The 18,531-nt window shown below is 35.3% G+C and overlaps 3 protein-coding genes across 5 annotated transcripts; all 3 read right to left on the bottom strand.

Moving 5' to 3' along the window:
- Positions 1-7,869: 7,869 nt before the first annotated feature.
- On the bottom strand, positions 7,870-12,739 carry LOC130993142 (putative disease resistance protein At1g50180). Of its 3 annotated transcripts, none has more exons than XR_009091586.1 (3): positions 11,537-12,739; positions 9,582-11,402; positions 7,870-9,408 (listed from the first exon to the last, which is right to left on the bottom strand). XR_009091586.1 is itself a non-coding variant. In XM_057917921.1 (2 exons), exons 1-2 carry the CDS (start codon positions 12,582-12,584, stop codon positions 10,933-10,935), a joined length of 1,518 nt encoding a protein of 505 aa, XP_057773904.1. In that variant the 5' UTR covers positions 12,585-12,739; the 3' UTR covers positions 7,870-10,932. The 3 variants fall into 3 exon arrangements, 1 of the variants encoding a protein (XP_057773904.1); XR_009091587.1 differs by having other exon boundaries at positions 7,870-8,193; XM_057917921.1 differs by having other exon boundaries at positions 7,870-11,402.
- Positions 9,593-10,498, bottom strand: LOC130993928 (probable disease resistance protein RF9). The gene has a single exon (XM_057918965.1). It carries the CDS (start codon positions 10,496-10,498, stop codon positions 9,593-9,595), a length of 906 nt encoding a protein of 301 aa, XP_057774948.1.
- Positions 12,740-14,965: 2,226 nt separating the features above from the next.
- LOC130993141 (cytochrome b-c1 complex subunit Rieske-4, mitochondrial-like) lies at positions 14,966-18,214 on the bottom strand. The gene is made up of 2 exons (XM_057917920.1): positions 17,710-18,214; positions 14,966-15,911 (listed from the first exon to the last, which is right to left on the bottom strand). Exons 1-2 carry the CDS (start codon positions 17,873-17,875, stop codon positions 15,268-15,270), a joined length of 810 nt encoding a protein of 269 aa, XP_057773903.1. The 5' UTR covers positions 17,876-18,214; the 3' UTR covers positions 14,966-15,267.
- Between the last annotated feature and the right edge of the window lie 317 nt (positions 18,215-18,531).

The following is an 18,531-nucleotide window of genomic DNA, read 5'->3' as shown; positions in this document are numbered from 1 at the left end:
TTTGCGTCGATTGCTTGGTCAATTTGGTATTCAAGAAATCTGCTCACTTTCCAGCAAAAAGAAGTATCCCATGTTGAGTGTTTGGGGATCGCAAATCGTGCGATCTGGAAGCCGCATCCTCGAGCTTCTGGACAACTTCCTGGTGCGAGTACAGTCACTTGTGTACGTGAAGGGCAGCGAAAATTCTCGTGTGATGTGGCTTGGAATGGAGGGAATGGGATTGGGGTTGGAGTGGTGATGACAACAGATGAGGGTACAGTGGAGGGATGTAGGTTTGGTTTTATTCAGGGAAATTTCTCGGTGCTTGAAGGGGAAGCTTTGGCTTTACTGGAAGGCCTAAATCTGTGTCGGGAAAGGGGAATTGACGATGCCATACTGGAGACTGACAGCCAATCCCTTTATTGGTTGGTGTTGAAGAAAGAAGACGATCTTTCCTATTTGGGTAACACTCTGAGAACTATAATCAGAAAAATGGACTCTCTCACTCATGCTTCTATTAGTTGGACGCCTCGTGAAGGAAATATCCTTGCTGATAAACTAGCTGATTTTGCTCTTTGTAATTTTGCACCTCTTTCTTCTGGTTTGTTGCTTCCCTTTGATGTAAACATTCTGTGATTTTAATGAATGTTTATCTTTGCCTCAAAAAAAAAAAAAAAAAAAATTTAATGCAACATATACTTTATTATTATAATTATTTGTGTGCATCATTGAGGGTTATATGACATCACATAATGCGTATAAAAGAAATGTCTAGCAAAAATACAGAAAGTAAGATAAAGATGAGTTTTTGAGTGTTTTGTTGTTCTTCTTTTCCAGGAGGAAAAAAAAAAGATATTGGTATTTTTGGTGATAATTCAGTCGTTATTGGTGTCTACAGATATAGTTAGTGATTTGACTTTAAAATGTTGGAGGAAAATATTGAACTAATTACGTCGCCATCCAATATTGGCGGCTATTGCATAAATGTTTTAATTTAATCAACACAAAAAATTGAGCTTATTTAATTTTTTACATTGATGATCGCGTTATGATATAATCGAAGTCAATGTCCTTTGTTTCATGAATTAACCATTCTATTATATTGTTGGAGGTGATTGGTATGATGGAACGAAGGTGGAAATGAAATGATGATTCTTATTTTTATTCCATTCATTTGTTTGGTATTTTTTTTTGTAGAAATTATCATTTCATTTGGAATCATCATTCTTATATCTATGGGAAATTGGGAATCACCATTTCTCCCACCTATCATGGTATTAGTCATTCCATTCTATTCTCAATCCTTTTAAATTTATGTTTTGACATGTATATTTGTATAAAACATGCATTATTTATTATTATTATTATTATTATTATTATTATTATTATTATTATTATTATTATTATTATTATTTACTCAAAATATAAAAAAATATATTTTTAGAATAAATAAAATATTATTAACTTTATATAAGCAATAGTCTAATATATGCATTGAAATTGACACAATACATTACACAATCATATACATGGATTGATATTAATAAAATAAAAAAATTTAATTTTATTCCTAACTTTATTTCTAGCTACTAATTATAGGAATTGACTTAAAAAAAAGAATCACAATTACATTCATTTGGTATTCCTTGTGCATATCAAGCATGAGAATCACTAAGGTTTGTCATTCTTTTCCTATCCTCATTCCATTCCTACTTTCATTTCATTCCACCCTTATTTCATTCCATCATTCCTATCACCTTTGATTATTAGGCCAACACACGCACACCTAAATTATATTTTTACTAAGAACAAATATCGCCTTTAATCATAAGGAGTATTATTTTTATTTTAAACATTGTCACTTTTATTTATAAAAATTACTATCACTTTTAGAATAGTTATTTCTAAATATAAGAATTATTACTTTTATTTAAAATACCATGTTATTTTTATTTATAATAATTGTCACTTTTATTCACAATAACTAACACTTTTATTTATAACAATTGTCATTTTTATATAACAGCTTATGCATTTGGATTCGAGTTGAATTTTGGATCGGCTCTCGATCAGGTTTAGGCCGACCCAACCTGCGCATTATAATGTCTCATTTGCATATATTAAAAATACTATAATTTATAATGTATCATTTGTCAAGTATCATTTTATTTAAAAAAAATATGTATCATTTATTATTAAGAAAAATATCAATTTATATCATATTTATGTGTATAATATTATTAACCATTGACAAAAATATCATTTTATGAAAAGAAAAAGTAGGAGTATTATTTACGTGTTACTCCCATCATCCACGAAATGTTTGGCATAATATTTTTTTTTTGTTCATTTATAAAAAATTATTACTGCACATATTTATTTATAGTAATAAGATATATGCAATAAAGTTCTTATTTCAGTAACGACTTTATACATATTTTATTAAAATTCATATCGTTTATGACATGATACGTGTGGCCTCTTGTACAAGAGACCCTCTTTCATCAAATAGTGTTCAAATACAAAGCATAATTTTGTAATGTAGGTCAATAATGTCATCGTATTAGGAATTGAACAAATGTGACGTATCTAGAAATATTTGGTTGTAGATAAACGATTCCATTTGACATATATGAATCTAATGCCTTTTTTTGCCTTTTTTTTTTAAGGATTAAGTATCCAATTCCCCTTTATCGATGACGTCCCTATCGCGTGCAGTCAGAGGTAGAGTTGTTTACTATCTCAACGTGGTAAAATCACACCAAATACCCCCCGCGTTTTAATGGCGATTAACACCATTAGAAAGGGTTAAGTACCAAATTCTCTCCTATCGGGGGGGTATTTGATGTGATTTTGACACGTTGAGGTAGTAAACAGCTCTAACCCTGACTATAGGGTCATGTACGCGATAGGGACGCCATCAATAGAAGAGAATTTGGTACTTAACCATTTTCTAAATAAGTGAATTTAATGCTTTTAGGTATGAAGATTAAAATAATTTATTTTTGCAATTCATACATTACACAGTAAATTCATACATATTATACACATAATTCATACATTTTAGGACTTCATATTTTATATGTTAAAAAGTATTTATATCGTAGCCCTCCCATATATATATGTATATATATATATATATATATATATATATATATGTTGGAAACTTAATGAAATATCTTAGCCCTAGTTTTGATGATACCAAAAACCTTAAGTTTTTTTTGTAATAGACTAGAACTTTGTGAACTCAAGTGTTGGAGTTCTTTTTTAGTTTAGCTAGTGTTCTGAAGACTGAAGACCGGAGGAATGAAGAACGAATGACTGAAGACTGAAGAACTCGACTGATGTTCGCAATTAAAGGTAGAAGTCAAATACTGATATTTGACTAGAACGAGTTTCTCAACTGAAGAATCAGTTATGACTGATTCATCTAATGCTGGCTACGTGGAATCAGCGAACTGATACTAAAGTCAAGTATCAGTTGACATTATTCCTCGGACTGAACCTCCAACGCTAAAAGGAAGCCACACAATCAAAGTACATCCGCATTAAATGCAGAGATACAGAGGATCGTCCTTTCTCTGCAGAGCATTCCTTTTTGGTGATTACCTTTTTAAATGCGCCTTACCTCCTGTACATGAGTAGCCGTTTCTCACCAAATAAGGAATCTCGAAGATTGAAGCCTCAGCAAAATTCGAATTACTCTCCAACGGATGAATTCTTGAAGACCATCTCCGCCAGTTGATCTATTTAAGACCTCTCCTATAAATAGAGCTCGAGGATCACTTCAATCTTCACCAATTCAAATACACAAGCTGAAACACTGTCGAAATTGCAACTCAGCCAATCAAAGTCTTCCAAAGTTTGAATCGAAGAAGAGAATCACAAAGCCAAAATCAGTCAATTGTTGATTACATATATTATCTTAGAACCTTAGGCAAATATTGTTTATCCAAAGCCTAAGTTACTGATTATAGAGAGTATGTTCTCTGTGATCTAGTTGATAGTTTTCGAACCTCCTTTCAACTGAGCGAAAAGAATGTTTGAAGTTGTGTGGAGTTCAGACCAGTGTTCTGACTTTAAAGAGATCTTAGTGCCCAATGCGCGCTAAGTGTGTTTGAGAAATCCAATCCAGTGTGTTGGTGCTGAAACGTATGGTTTCAGTTCAAGGTTTGCTGTGCACCCGCAAGCATAAGCCCAGAGTGTTTGTCAGTGTGATCTACTGACCGGGGATGTAGGAATTGAATTTCGAACCACGTAAAAATCTCTTTGTCGTTTATCACTTTCAGTTTTACTTTCTTATCTGTGCACAAACGTTCTTAACTGAAACTGATTAATCGCAAAGTGAAACATAAACCTGACATCATGTTAATCACAAATGCTTTTTCAAAAAACAAAGTTTTCCGCTACGTGTGTTATTGGTCTAACTGATAATTCTTTGGATAGTCAGTAAGATTTATAACACTTCTCTATTCAATCCAAGACTGAAGCTCTACGAGTGTATCAATTAAAGTCTTGACTTTAACTGATATCTTTAGTGAATTATTTTTCAGTATCAGTTTTCAACCTTTCGTTAATTGTTAAAGGTTGTATTGTGTTTGATTTTGAAAAACTGTCTTTAGGTGTATTTCCTCCCTCCCCCCATACACCTATTCTTGGCCTTTGAAATGAGAATTCTAATAAAACCTCTGTTGAAATGAGAATTAGGAACCTAATCTTGGCCTTTGAAATTTTAGATCTAGTGGTTAGGATTAAATTGAAATAAGTGGGTGACTTTTTTTATTTGGTTGGATATGTTTTGCCGTTCTTTTATTTTTTATTTTTACTAGAAGGATATTTTAGTCTTTGTTTATTATTCTTATTTCCTTAAATATTACTTCATCCGTCCCACTATAAGTGGCTCAAAACTTTTCGGCACGGGAATTAAGAAGAAAGTGTAAATGTGTTAAAAGCGGTAGGGTCCACACTTTTTTAAAGAGTTAAACTTTGTCATTTATGGAAATATGCCACTTATAGTGGTACGGCCAAAAATGAAATACAGACCACTTTTAGTGGGACAGAGGGAGTATTATATTTTGGATTAATTTGGAACTAACGTTTTTTTCTATCTTGTTTTTTTAAGTATACTCAATAATAGATAAGACTTAGTGAATATTATTTTATAATTATAGAGCCTTATTTTTTTTTGTTGCACATTCTATCTAGGTTTTCAGCGTTTCTTATTTTCTGTTCTTCTAACTCTGTCGTTTTTTCTTTAAGTTTTCTTTAGTCTTCCATACACTTAATATCAATTCTTATTAAGGCCAGTTCAAGCAAGTGTTTATATACAATGAACACTAAAGGTATTTATGAATTTATATTAATTGTCGTCTTTTGTAGAATAATTTCTACAAAATAGGGTTGAAATTTCTTTATGATATATATATTTTTTTTTGAAACGATTATTTGTTCTAATTTAATAGTTATGAAGTTGTGTTTTACAGTGTTAATTATTGTTGTTTCAATTCTTGATCATAGTATCTATGATTTGCATAAGTAAATTATGTAATTGCATAATATGTTATTTTGTTGTTGCACGTTTAATTTTTGTGTTGCATTCCTTTTTACTTTTTTGCATAATTAATTATGCACTTCATTCTATTTATATGTAGATTTTAGTTGCATTGTAAATTAATTTCATTTCACAGATGTTGTAACGCATATAATTGCACATGTATGTCTTGTAATTGCATGGATATGTATTATCAACTTTTATCCTACAAAAATTAGGAAACGATATATGCGCATTTATATGTTCATGTAACAGCCCGGCTCCAGAGTTGACGGCTGTCCCCACAGACCAACACGAGTCTTTTCTAGCGTGTTTTGTCCTCACTCGCACGCTCTCGGAGAAACTTCTCAGGGCATCACCCATCCCGAAATTGCTCCAAGCCAAGCACGCTTAACCTTGGAGTTTCTTCCACGTGGGCACCAGAAAAGAAGATGCATCTTGTTGATATGAGTAGCACCTATCAAATCATTTAAACTCTCCTCGAATATGCAGTCTCATACCTGCATATTCTCGAAATTCCTCTCGTTCGGGTGTGTTCCGGTTCATCCCTGCGCCCCTCCGCTTGAAAGTCTTAATCGGAGCCGCTCTTTGTCCGTGCCTTTTTTGAACCGGCGATCACTCCGCACTTCGTCCCCGGGCGTTACAGGCCCACCAGCTTCCGCTTGGTTCGTCCCCAAACTACACCGTATTGGGAGAGGTTCGGCTCTGATACCACCTATAACAGCCCGGCTCCAGAGTTGACGGCCGTCCCCACAGACCAACACAAGTCTTTTCTAGCGTGTTTTGTTCTCACTCGCACGCTCCCCGAGAAACTTCCCAGGACGTCACCCATCCCGAAATTGCTCCAAGCCAAGCACGCTTATCCTTGGAGTTTCTTCCACGTGGGCACTAGAAAAGAAGATGCATCTTGTTGATATGAGTAGCACCTATCAAATCATTTAAGCTCTCCTCGAATATGCAGTCTCATACCTGCATATTATCGGAATCTCTCTCGTTCGGGTGTGTTCTGGTTCATCCATGGCCCTTCCGCTTGGAAGTCTTAATCGGAGCCGCTCCTTGTCCGTGCCTCTTTTGCACCGGTGATCACTCCGCACTTCATTTCCGGGCGTCACAGTTCACCAGTGCAACAGAATATAATGACTCATGCATTTCAGAAAACAACTGCGTAACATACCAAATCAACTATGCAATCAACCATCTATGTCCATATGCAATCAAAATCTTGCTTTTTATTGTGAAATAGATTTACTATTTTTTATTTCTTTATCTTTAACCACACTGTATATAGGGTGTGGATCTAGTGAGAATTACATTTTTTATGAGAACGTGAGAACCAATATAATTAATGCATTCACTGTAAAAATTAATGCATCTGCTATAAAAAAATAATGCACTTGAAAAAATAAAATTTTCGCTCCCTCCAAGACCACTGTATATCTTGATGATCAAAAGGTTGAAAATTATTCCTCGTTCTTATTTTTTATGTTAAGTGCTTGTTTGGTTCAAGTAGAAGAATGGAAAGGGAATGAAATCAAAGAAAGTGGAGGAATGGTAACAATAGTTGTTACTTTTATTGAGTGTTTGATTCAACAATGAAAATGAATCACTAGTAAGTGTACAATTTCTTTTGTTTCTCTTCTATTTTGAGGGGTATCAAATTGGGTGATTGAGTTACACTCAAGTAAGGGTAATAGTTAACCATTACTCAAACCAAACAATAAGTAATGAATATAATTAATTGAATCATTTCCAAGCTCCAAAATACCTCAACCAAACATGGGCTAAATGTGTTGAGATTTGAGAATGTGTGTGAACTCTCTCGAACGAGTAAGTCAATAATTTTTATGAACAAGCATTTTGGTTGAGTTCAAATCCTAGTGTTGTGCCCAAAAATAACAGTTATAACGGAAAGCTAAAAGAACCCAAGAATTTACGTGGTTCGATCATAAATTTCTACATCCACGGAGGGTCGGTCGAAATAATTCACTATTTGTGGTTGGAGTTTACAATTACAGAGTTGTCTCTTGAATAATGAATATATGCCCATATTTATAGGTAAAATACTAAGAATTCTAGTAGGAATATGACTCCTTTTGTAGTTAACAGAGCTATAATTCTTCAAGTTTATTTTTTCTTCGTGATAATCTCCTCCTTCTTTATCAGATATGTGCGGATCGTAGATAGAGTCGAATCCCGAGAAATAAGGGTTATCTCCAAAATTCGAGAAATAAGTTAGAACTCAAGTTCGTCCTCAAACTCCAACTCTTCAAAAAATGATTAGTCATGGTGCTATCTCGAGTTCTTTTCTCAGGCAAATTGAAAACTACAACATCTTAGTATTGTTTTTTTTAAATCAAAGAAAAACCAATATATTACGAAGAATCAGCAGCAATAATATCCCTCTGAACAATGACTAAAAAAATTAGCTAAGTTATGGACCGCCATATTAGTCTCCCGATACACATGCTTAACATTAAGCAGAAAATTCTATCTAGCAATGTGAACAATCTCCTTTAAAGGAGGTATCAAGAGTCCTCATCTACACTCACCATGACTCGCGCCGCAAGGATATTCCTTTAAAACATCTCAGTATTGTTATTTATGCTCTTCAACCACTTCCCTTGTATGGCTATGACGATGACTAATCAATAATATTCTTGCTCCTGAGAATCCAAACATAAATAAAGGTAAGGAATATCGGAGCTCTGCAAAAACATGCGGTGCTACAATTTAAAATATGGAGCTACATGGAACAATTCAATTATTTATGAACTATTTTATTCAGGGTTTTGATAATTTATGGTCTGACAAGATAATAAGATGACTTGGGCCTATTTAAATTTCTATTAGAGCCTTAGCTAAAAGTAGTATATTCATGCTAACCAACCCAATTTTCAATTTATTGGATTCTAAACAAAAATCGCAATCCAATCTGATTGTATCAATTGAGGATGACTTTGATAATTGATACCATTAGGTCCATACAGAGCAGCAAATCTTTAACTCTGCAGGGCTTAAGGTCGGCTTACGAGCTCGGGTTTGTAAATGGGCAAGGTCGGGTTCGAGCTCCGCTCGTTTAACTTTTGATTACGATGGAGCCCACTTCACATTTGTAATGAAGTAAGCTCCAACTTGGTTAGCTAAGCATGTAAAACTGTATTTGAGCTTAAAATTGACGGATTGTGTTGAACATTATAATCATATACCACATTGACCAACACAACTTTAAATTACCTGAATTCTATATAATTTCTTACACACAAAACATAACTAGGAAATACTAATATATTTTATTCTAGGGAAAAGAGTACAAAGAGGAACCCTTGAGAAATGCAACAACAAGACTGCACCTCGAGATACAAATAATAAATAAATAATGCGTTGAGCTTCATTAAAACCTTAATAACGAATATATACCCTCTAAAGAAAAGATAAAATGTTTGAGCACCAAAAGTGGTAGTGATAATGAGTAACTCTCAAGAAAACCAATGCTCAACCTGTAAGTCAACAATAATACCAAAGTCCAATAATAGGAGACGAGTATGAAATTTGTTAGGAGTGAAAATAAAAATACAACGAGGGGATTAGACTTTGAGAATGCATATATATATTCTTCAAATCAAGTTTTTATTAAAAAAAACCTAAAAACCCCTGAAAGCACAAAACGCAAACTAAGGGCCGAGTCTCGTTAAAACTTTTATGGTGAAAATTCAATGAGAAAAAACTAGTAAAGGAAAAAGAGTGCTCGTCTAAACGGTAGAAAAAAGAAGATAAATTGTAGAAAAAGAGTGCTCGGCTAAATGTTAGAAAGAAGAAGATAAACGGTAGAATCACAAAACTAACGAAGAACCCAAATCCGAAGGACAAGCCCAACTTGCCTGCAATACAAAACGGTTGAAAGAAGAAGATAAACATTTGTTTTAGTTACTTAATTATGGTTGTGATGCCTATTTTAACAGGATAAACTAACTATAAGAGTAAGAACAAACACAAATATATACTTTTAATAGTGAAAACTAAAACTGAAAATGCGAGAAATAAGATACCGTACCTGGGTGGACATTAGTTTTTGATGATAATTGAAGGGACATGGCTGACTTTGTGGAAATCTTCTCCTGATGCCGATACTCTTTTTGCCAATTCTGGCATTCCATAAAGTATCAATTCCCGAAGAGTAGAAATGCCACTCAATCCATCTGGAATCATCTTCAGACTAGAACACTCAATGATGTGTAATAATCCATCTGGAATCATCTTCAGCCTAGAACACTCAATGATCTGTAATTGGGAGAGAAGAGGCATGGCTCTTGTCTCCACTTTCCACTCCCTCAACATTGGTAATTGATATAGCACAAGCTTCATGAGGCGAGGAAAACTGTTTGATGGACATGTCATCTCCTCCCCGACAAATGATTTTCGGAATAAAAACAATTCTACCAAGCAAGGAAGCTTCCCCAGTATCTCCATTGGATCGTCCTCAATCTCACATTCAGACAATAACAATCTCCTGAGGTTTGAGCTCATGAAGTCACGCCCACACTCCACCAACGCCTTCCCTAAGTTGACTTTAATCGACAAGAAATGAAGATTGGGACATGTGAATACCTTCTTCAACACTCCCTCATTTGTTCCTAACTCACAACCCTCTTTGATTTCAACACTACAAAACACTAACTTGTCCATGATAGCAATGGCGTCGATCATGGCTGACAAGCTTTCATTGTCGTGCATGCGTGCTCCAAAACGCCGAAGATCCTTCATTTTGTTCATACATTTTAATTCATGCACTCTACTATCCAACTGCCATAGGCTTTCCAACTCAATCACTCCCTCATCCAATGTTAATCGATAACTTCCAATATTTTCCTTCTCATAATCGGGAAGAGACAAGTGTTTTAAACGTAGCATCTCTTTGAAAACATTTGGTACTTCAACATTCCCCGAACGACTTAAATCAAGGGTGTCCATGTATACCAAATTCCTTATGGATGACGGTAGCTTATCAAATTCACATTTTTCTAAACGCAAACGTCTAAGGTGAACAAGATTAGTGATTCCTTTTGGTAACTTTCTTCCTACAAATTTGAATCCCACCATGACTAGGTCTTTGAGCAATTTGAATTTATGAAAGTCACCGATACTTTGCGGGGGAAACTCATCAGAATTACTACGATTGAACATTTGAAGAGACCTTAAATTTTTGCTACTATCTTCTCCACAAGTGATTGTAAGCTCGTCAGCTTCAGGTTCAATTTCCTGTGTTCTGAAATGGATGGCCAAATGTCGTATTTTCATATGAGAGGAAGCTTGTCGTAGTAAGGTACTAAGTTTCCCACTTTGATACTCCAAACTTTGCACACCAAAATCCTCCCTTTTACCCAATTTAATACATAGTTCTCTTACTACATCATGAAGTTTGCACCTCCAATATTTTCTTGTTGTTGTGACACACCGTTGATTTCAACTTGGACGATGGACCTAGAGGCCAACTCACCCAAGTAGAGCTCCGCGATTTCCATCAAAGTTTTGTCCTTGTCTCCAATATTCTCATATGAAACCATGCCTTGTGCTATCCACATCCTATATAGATCCCCAGCATTAATGTTTTGGCCCTCTTGAAATAATCCCATATACAGAAAGCAAGGCTTCAAATAATATGGTAGACTTTCATAGCTTAAATTTAGCACTCCATCAATCTCATTTTCATCTCTGTATATGAATTCTTTGATATCCCTATTTACTAGCTCCCACTCCATCATCGAATTTTTCACTCTCAAGACCCCACCGAGTAAAGAAATTGCCAACGGCAAATACCCACATTTCTGCACCATTTCTTTCCCAATTTCCTCAAAATTTTCTTCCAATGCAAACTCTGCATTCAATTGAAATAATGAATGAAGAGTGGATATTTATATGGTGCCACGACACACGATTTTAATTTCATATAATAAGATATACAATTAATTTGTAAAATAGGCAAAAGTGAACTAGAATATATGGAGTGACCTGGAATGTTGGTATGGGGAAATGCTTTCTTCTTCAATAGTTCCAAAGCATGTTCCACATTTAGAAGCCCAAGTTCTAATGGGAATCCAATCTCTGCAACCTTCCGTTCACGCGTGGTGAGCAAGATCTTGCTGTGCAAATCCTGGACAAGAAAGGCATGCTTGAAGCTATCCCAGTGAGAAGTCTCCCAAAGATCGTCTACAACAATGAGGCATTGCTTCTCTCTTTGTATCTTGCATAGTCGCTCAATCAACTCTGAGTTGCTCAGACTCAGAAGGTCGTCCTTCATTATTTGTGGGCCATCGCTCACACCCTTGTTGTTTTGTTGCTCTAGCTGCTTGAGCACATCCTCCCAAACTGATCGAAAACTCTCAAATTGCTGACTAATGCAAACCCATGCGCGAAGATCAAAGCTGGTCTCATTGTAGAGTTTTTTGGCAATGGTGGTCTTGCCCGATCCCCCCATTCCCCACACTGAAATAACTCGATTCTCGTTGTCTTGTTTTAGGAGATTACGAAGCTGCTTCAGCTCATCCTCCATCCCCACAAAACAGTCTCCGATCTCGAATTCGGGGAAGGTCTTCCTATTAATGTTGGTAGACGAGGTTTCCCCTTCGTCTCGATTGATGATGATGCTCCTCTTTATGCCATTCTCTTGCATGTCCTTGCTTATCCTTTCAAGGCGGGATTTGATTGGTGAGATTTCGGAGCCTAGTTGGTGAAGCAAGTAGCATTCCTCCAAAATACAAGAATATCTGCGGATGAGCTGTCTCAGACCTCGTCTTCTCCTTGAAGACACTTGATAAGCTGCGTGTCTTTCAATGGCAGCTTCGGCTCTGTTTGCCAGATCTCTGATCTCCGAGATCCAATTGAAAATGGTTCTGCTCTCACGCCGCCTTCTGTCAGCATCTTCGAGGAGACACTTCATCTCTTTCAGCTGCCACCCGAGCTCCTTCACTTCATCGGCTACGCCATATAAAAACTTTCCCTCTTCCAACAACAAATCGCGCAAGGTTTCCAGAGCAGTCGACACCACTGCTTCTGCCATCGCAACAATTGATTTACTACTGGTGAGAGGAAGGAACTTGAATCCGAAGGAGTTGAATTCGTCTGAGAAATATTGATTTTAGGACATGGAGAGTTTGTCTGAGAAAAGAGAGAGAGGTTTGACTCTCGTAACATGGCAAACGCGTAAAGTAGTAGCTTCTGAGAAATCATCTTTAAATATAAATAAATAAAAGTAGCTTCTGAGAAATCAAAGCACGTTATCTTTATTATTTCCACTTTGTTTTAGTTTCTACTTTATCTTATCCTTCATTTTCACTCATTCAACGGTATATGGATAAATCCTTTTCATCAAATTGATCTGGTGGAGTAAAGTAGTCACAATATTTAAAATGAAAATGTACTTTACCTTAAATATTTCTAATAAAAATTTGAATTTTAAAAATACTAAATTTAATAAATTTATTAATATAAATTTACTTTTGGATGAATCTTCTTAATTGTCTTTTCATTTTTCTAAACCAACAATTCAATTCATGAGCATAAAGTACTTTCGGTTAAATCTCACTGATTGTCTTTTTATTATTCTACCTAGGTTATTGATTCATGAACATAAAATTATTTCAAATAAATCTCCACGACATTAATTCATGAACATAAAACTAAAGCCATCAAACAAAAATCACAGAGGGTTAAAAAGCATAGCAGGCCATTCTTTTCTTTTTTCCGTGAGATCATAAATTGAAAACACAACAAACAATGTAAAAACTCATAAAATTTAATATAACATATATTATAATTTTAGGAATATATATATATATATATATATATACATACCACATACTAAATTAAATTTTAATATTTACTACGAGTAAAACTTTATTAATATGACGAAAAATTATGTGAGATTGAACCTTTAGTAATCTCCAATCAAATTATGAATAATTAAGGAGAATTTGAGTTTACTAATTATAGTTACAGTTTATTAAGTGTTTAATTCTCAATTAGAAAATATTTTAATGATATTTTATTATTTTTTTGGTGAATATATTTGGAAGATAACTATTTATGTATAATTTATAAATTTGTCTACGAACGAAAAAATATATAGTTTAAAAGTATACATCATGCATATATATATACATATAGGGGTAGGCTAAAATAAAAACACATTTTAGAATATAAAATAAGAATTCATCACCTTATTGGATGAATTCATGGTCCCGAGTTCGAATCTCATAGGTAGCAAAAAAATTATTTTTCTATATAGAATTCATACATTTTTAGTTAGTTGTTATTTTATATGTTAAAGAGTGTTTATACCCTAGGCAGTAGACAAGAGCTCCAAACTGAGACTCATCATCATTCATCAACATTTGTTGTCAAAGGCATTAGAGTCTGTGACCAACTCGAGCGTAGTCAAACCCTTAGGCTTTATCCATGAAAGTTGTTGGTGCATACAAATAAGTCAGCAAGAAGCATAACGCTCATCCCTGTGCAAGAAGCATCTCAGCTGGTCCAACCAACCTGCGATGATTGGCTAATGCAACCATTCTTCCCTTGTTTCGTTTCTGGTCACGCCAAGGTGACTATGGAGTTGGACTATCTCCAAACAGATCTCCGCATACCAACACACACTTGGTTCACTAGAATTTCTCTCCAAAGAATAAAATTAGTTTCATTCTCAGTCGCCGGACTTATAGGAATGCTCAGAATCTTTAACTGCATCGACTAACATCTCCACCTACTAATTTACAAACTATTCAAACTTTAAATAGTCTCAAAATGGGAAATATTCCAAATTATTGACTTTCTTTTCTCGCACAATCATTTTTGTTTCCATTTTTATGCAGCGCGCTATAGTAGTTAAAGTTTAAGTAATGATTAAATTTGAGAAAATAAAAACCCATTAATTTCAATGGAACCATTAAACTTAAACTAAAATCGCCCTAGGTTTTATTGTTCTTTCGAAATTATTACAGAAGCAAAACGAACTAGCAGGAAATCAAATTGTAGACCGCAGTCGAATTTACTTGGTAATGAGATAAGAAAAAAGTGTTAATAGGAAAAAGGGTCTACTTAATTTTCTGTGAAAAATCTCCCACGTTTCTTGTCTAAATATAATTGTGTCAAAAATATGTAAAATAAAATCTGAAAAATAGAACAATTTAATACTATTAGTAAAAAAATCATCTAATTACCCAGCCAAATGATTTGGCCGTCCGAACAACTAGATCAAGCTAGATGATCTAGCCACCAGTTAAAAAATTTGAGACATTAAAAGTAAATCAATTTAGGCATGAATTGCATGTCTGTAAAAGATGATATTTTTCATATAAATTAAGTGTACATAATCAATTTAGGCATAAAATACCTATGTCTATAAAATAAGGCATTTTTCATATAAATTTAATGGACGTGGCATTTTAAAGTTTCACTCTGATCGTAAAAGAAACTCTCAATAGTACAGTGTTTACTCCCAACAAATATGTGAATCTGAATACAAAATCTTTCCAAGGAGAAAATAAAGAAAAGTAGCCAGCATTATTCAAAAACAGCAGTGCCCTTTCAGACTGCAGGCCTATCAATCAAGTCAATAAAGATTAAGGAATCCTTGAAAGACCAAAACTAACTAATAAAAATCGGTCTAAAATTATTCGTCACCATAATGGAATTACCAAAAAAATTGGCGTACCACATCCTTTACTTCAAGAGCGACTTCTCTCTCAACCAACCAACAACTTGTTCTCATCTAAAAAGGTGTAAGTGGGAACCTCCAGGTTAAATGGTGCAGGCCCTTTGCGAATTCTACCAGAGATGTCGTAGTGGGACCCGTGGCATGGGCAAAACCAACCGCCGTAATCACCAGCATTTGGCAAGGGGATGCAACCCAGATGGGTGCAAACCCCGACAACCACGAGCCATTCCGGATTCTTGACCCTCACAGCGTCCTCTTGTGGATCACGAAGCGAGGCAACATCAACACTGTTCGCCAATTTGATGTCATCTTCAGTTCGGCGCCTGATGAAAACTGGCTTCCCACGCCACTTCACAGTGACAGTTGTCCCAGGTTCAATACTAGACAGATCCACCTCGAGGGAAGCCAGAGCAAGGACATCTTTACTAGCAGACATGCTCAAAACGAATTTGAGCACAAGGAGTCGAGCCAATGATGCATATACAAACCTACCTCCAGTCAAAACAAAGTATGCAAACGCACGTTTGCTGGGATCACCTGGTGGATAACGCTCGTGGTTGTGCTCATCGTAGACAATCTTTGAGCTGGGATTCTTGATTGCTGCAACTGTAGCAGGGGCTTCCGGAACCAAGCCTGAGTCCTGCCCTGCTGCAAGGGCACCAGAAGAGAACCCTACAAGATGCACAGAGGTTAGTAAAAATATTATTTCACTCTCTCTGACTTTCTAAATTATACATGCAGAACAGCTGAAAATGGTACAAGTCTTAGGTACTCAGAAAAGCAGCTGTCACAGGAAAAAGGGAGGGGCAGCAGCAGTGTATCTATTGGTAAATTTTCAGTGCTCATGGTATACCGGTGGCATGTGACAAGAGGTTGAGAAAGACGGATAACAAGATAAAACAACTGAGATGCGAGACTTAAAATTTAATCATAAAAAGAGAGCAAGGTAAGCCAAAGGACACAACTGAAAAAAAATCCTGAAAAGAAAAAAGAATGTGCAAAGACAATTAAATGGTAAACAGCTAAAGTGATGGAAAATAATTTCAACATACAATTAGGTCTGAAATAACCAACTATCCAACAACTCAGCTGTATGCATATAATCACAAAGAATCTGGTTAATAGTTGTTCTCTCAGAGAATCTATACCACGATACCAGACACCTAGTGTTTCGATCAAACCTTTCAGCATACAGTTAGATCTGAAACACACATGCCTCTACACATATAGTTAAGTCAAATCTAATCGGTTAGTTGTTCCCTTGGAAAACCATTACCACACACATAGTGCCAAAGTGAATTCACGACCAAGAACCATTGACCAGGAAATAGAACCACTAAACTTGATTTAAAAAAAAAAAAAAATAAAAAATACTTCAATGGAGACGTAGTTGAACCCCACCCATTATGAGATCTATATCTTAACACTTAAAAAGCTTGAACAAATGACACAAAGCATAACCACAATTTCTGCGGGAAGGGGTACAATTTGCAATCGTAGCTTAATACAAAGTCAATTCACTCCGCAAACATTTAAATCTAATGATCTGGGGGTAGGAATACATATCCACCACACTACTGCAAGGAAGGATTTGGTTATCTTTTGGAGGGGAGCGGAGTAAGTACTAGAATCTAGAATAGCGTTCTTAAGGTTACCGCATGCCAGATTCAAAACATACAAACCATCAAACTGTAGGAAAACAGCCTAATTTTAGTTGGAGAAAGGAAAAATATATAACCTGCATCAAAAGATTCAAAACAACAATATCAGAGTTATTACTTGAAGAATATCAATATTGCATAACCAACTCCCATTGGTTCATTAGGTTTCTATACAGAAGGTATATAAATAAATAAATAAATAAAACTATCTGTCAAAGTATGTTTGTACTTGAACCAAGACTAGTAAGCAGTTAGTTGGCATGTAGGATTTTACAAGCATGGGACTGGGTCTGGGAGGGAGAATTTTACAAGCATTTGCAGGCAATAAAGTGGTTACTTGCTAAAAATGTTACATAATACTGTAATTAGTATCAGAAACAATTAAATTCTTTATAATAACAGTGGGTCTGATATCTTGGGCCTAATTATCTACTATCAAGTGAAAGCATCTTAATTCCATAACCAACATATTGGCTAAACTAACAAAATGAGAGAATATAGCGCTAAAGATGCAACTAATCTACAAAAGATCGGGGAATACTAATCCAACAGCTCCATGAAGAGCTTTCTTCGAACTTATCATATCAATGAAAACGAAGGACACCAATTTTTGGATGGATAGTTAAATCACAGAATAATTGATGAAAAAAATAGCATTTTATGACACGGATCAATTCATCATCGAGGAAAAGAAGAGGATCCACATAGCTCTTGATTTCAAACTCCAACATTTCCTTGACCAATCGGATCTTCGCAACAATAAGACATAAAATATCAATTCAAACGAAGCTAATAAAGAAGCAAGGAACCTCTGATCTGATCAAAAACAGAAATTGATTGAACGGGTGAAGAAGTGCGTCCATCCGATAATGAATCGCCGCCGACAAACGGGTTTCTGGAGGCGAATGCGGCGGATGGAGCCTGACCCGACCGCCATGAGAGAGAGGACAACCTCCTCCCCGCTACCCTCAGCATCTTCGATCAATGGAAGACTTTTCACGTATCGATTGGATATTACGACGGATTCTCGAGCCCTAACTCAGGATCTCTCTCTCAGAGGAAGAAGAAGGGAAAATGGAGAATGCAAATAGAAAAGGAAAAATAAAAGTTCGATATGGTGAATGGCACGACGCCGTATCTTAAACTTTGACGATTTCACGGCCCACGGTGTTCGAGGCTGGGCCGGATCTGAAAGATGTGATCGGGCTTCGAATTTTACTAGCCCATTTTCTGCTATTTAGTTTAGTTCACATTGATGCGCTGTTTTGTTTATTACTTACTCCCTCTGTTCCTCACTCCACAATTTTTCTTTTCCACCAAAACTTCCTACATAGATTGCAGTGATATTTTTGTGGGCACCATTCAGTCTTTATTCACTCTCACTGATTTCTCTCCCATCTCTTTCTTTTTTCTTCCTCTTTATTATTCCTTTAGTCTAACTATCGATTTCGTTCATGAAAAAAATATAAGTATGTAATGTGCATCTTAAATCAAAGACTACAATAAAAGCTTCTTTTTTTTTGAGATCAACAATAAAAGCTTTATTTTGATATAGGTATATACAAGCTAAATTTAAACTGATCAAGTTATAACTATTTAAAGTAAATTTTATGTGTGTGTGTATATATATA

The sequence above is a fragment of the Salvia miltiorrhiza genome, chromosome 7 (genome assembly GCF_028751815.1).
Source record: "Salvia miltiorrhiza cultivar Shanhuang (shh) chromosome 7, IMPLAD_Smil_shh, whole genome shotgun sequence".
NCBI classification, from domain to species: Eukaryota; Viridiplantae; Streptophyta; class Magnoliopsida; order Lamiales; family Lamiaceae; genus Salvia; species Salvia miltiorrhiza.
The sequence above is the reverse complement of the archived record's forward strand: the minus strand, read 5'-3'. Positions and strand labels throughout refer to the sequence as shown.

Bases quoted from the DNA above. Each gene is read 5' to 3' on its own strand.
- LOC130993928 (XM_057918965.1), bottom strand. From the start codon at position 10,498: ATGGACACCCTTGATTTAAGTCGTTCGGGGAATGTTGAAGTACCAAAT.
- LOC130993142 (XM_057917921.1), bottom strand. From the start codon at position 12,584: ATGGCAGAAGCAGTGGTGTCGACTGCTCTGGAAACCTTGCGCGATTTG. The intron at 11,403-11,536 runs GTCACTCCATAT...AATTGAATGCAG, and splicing joins TCCCCATACCAACATTCCAG to AGTTTGCATTGGAAGAAAAT.
- LOC130993141 (XM_057917920.1), bottom strand. From the start codon at position 17,875: ATGCTGAGGGTAGCGGGGAGGAGGTTGTCCTCTCTCTCATGGCGGTCG. The intron at 15,912-17,709 runs GTTCCTTGCTTC...TGCATCTTGTAG, and splicing joins TGTTTTTGATCAGATCAGAG to GGTTCTCTTCTGGTGCCCTT.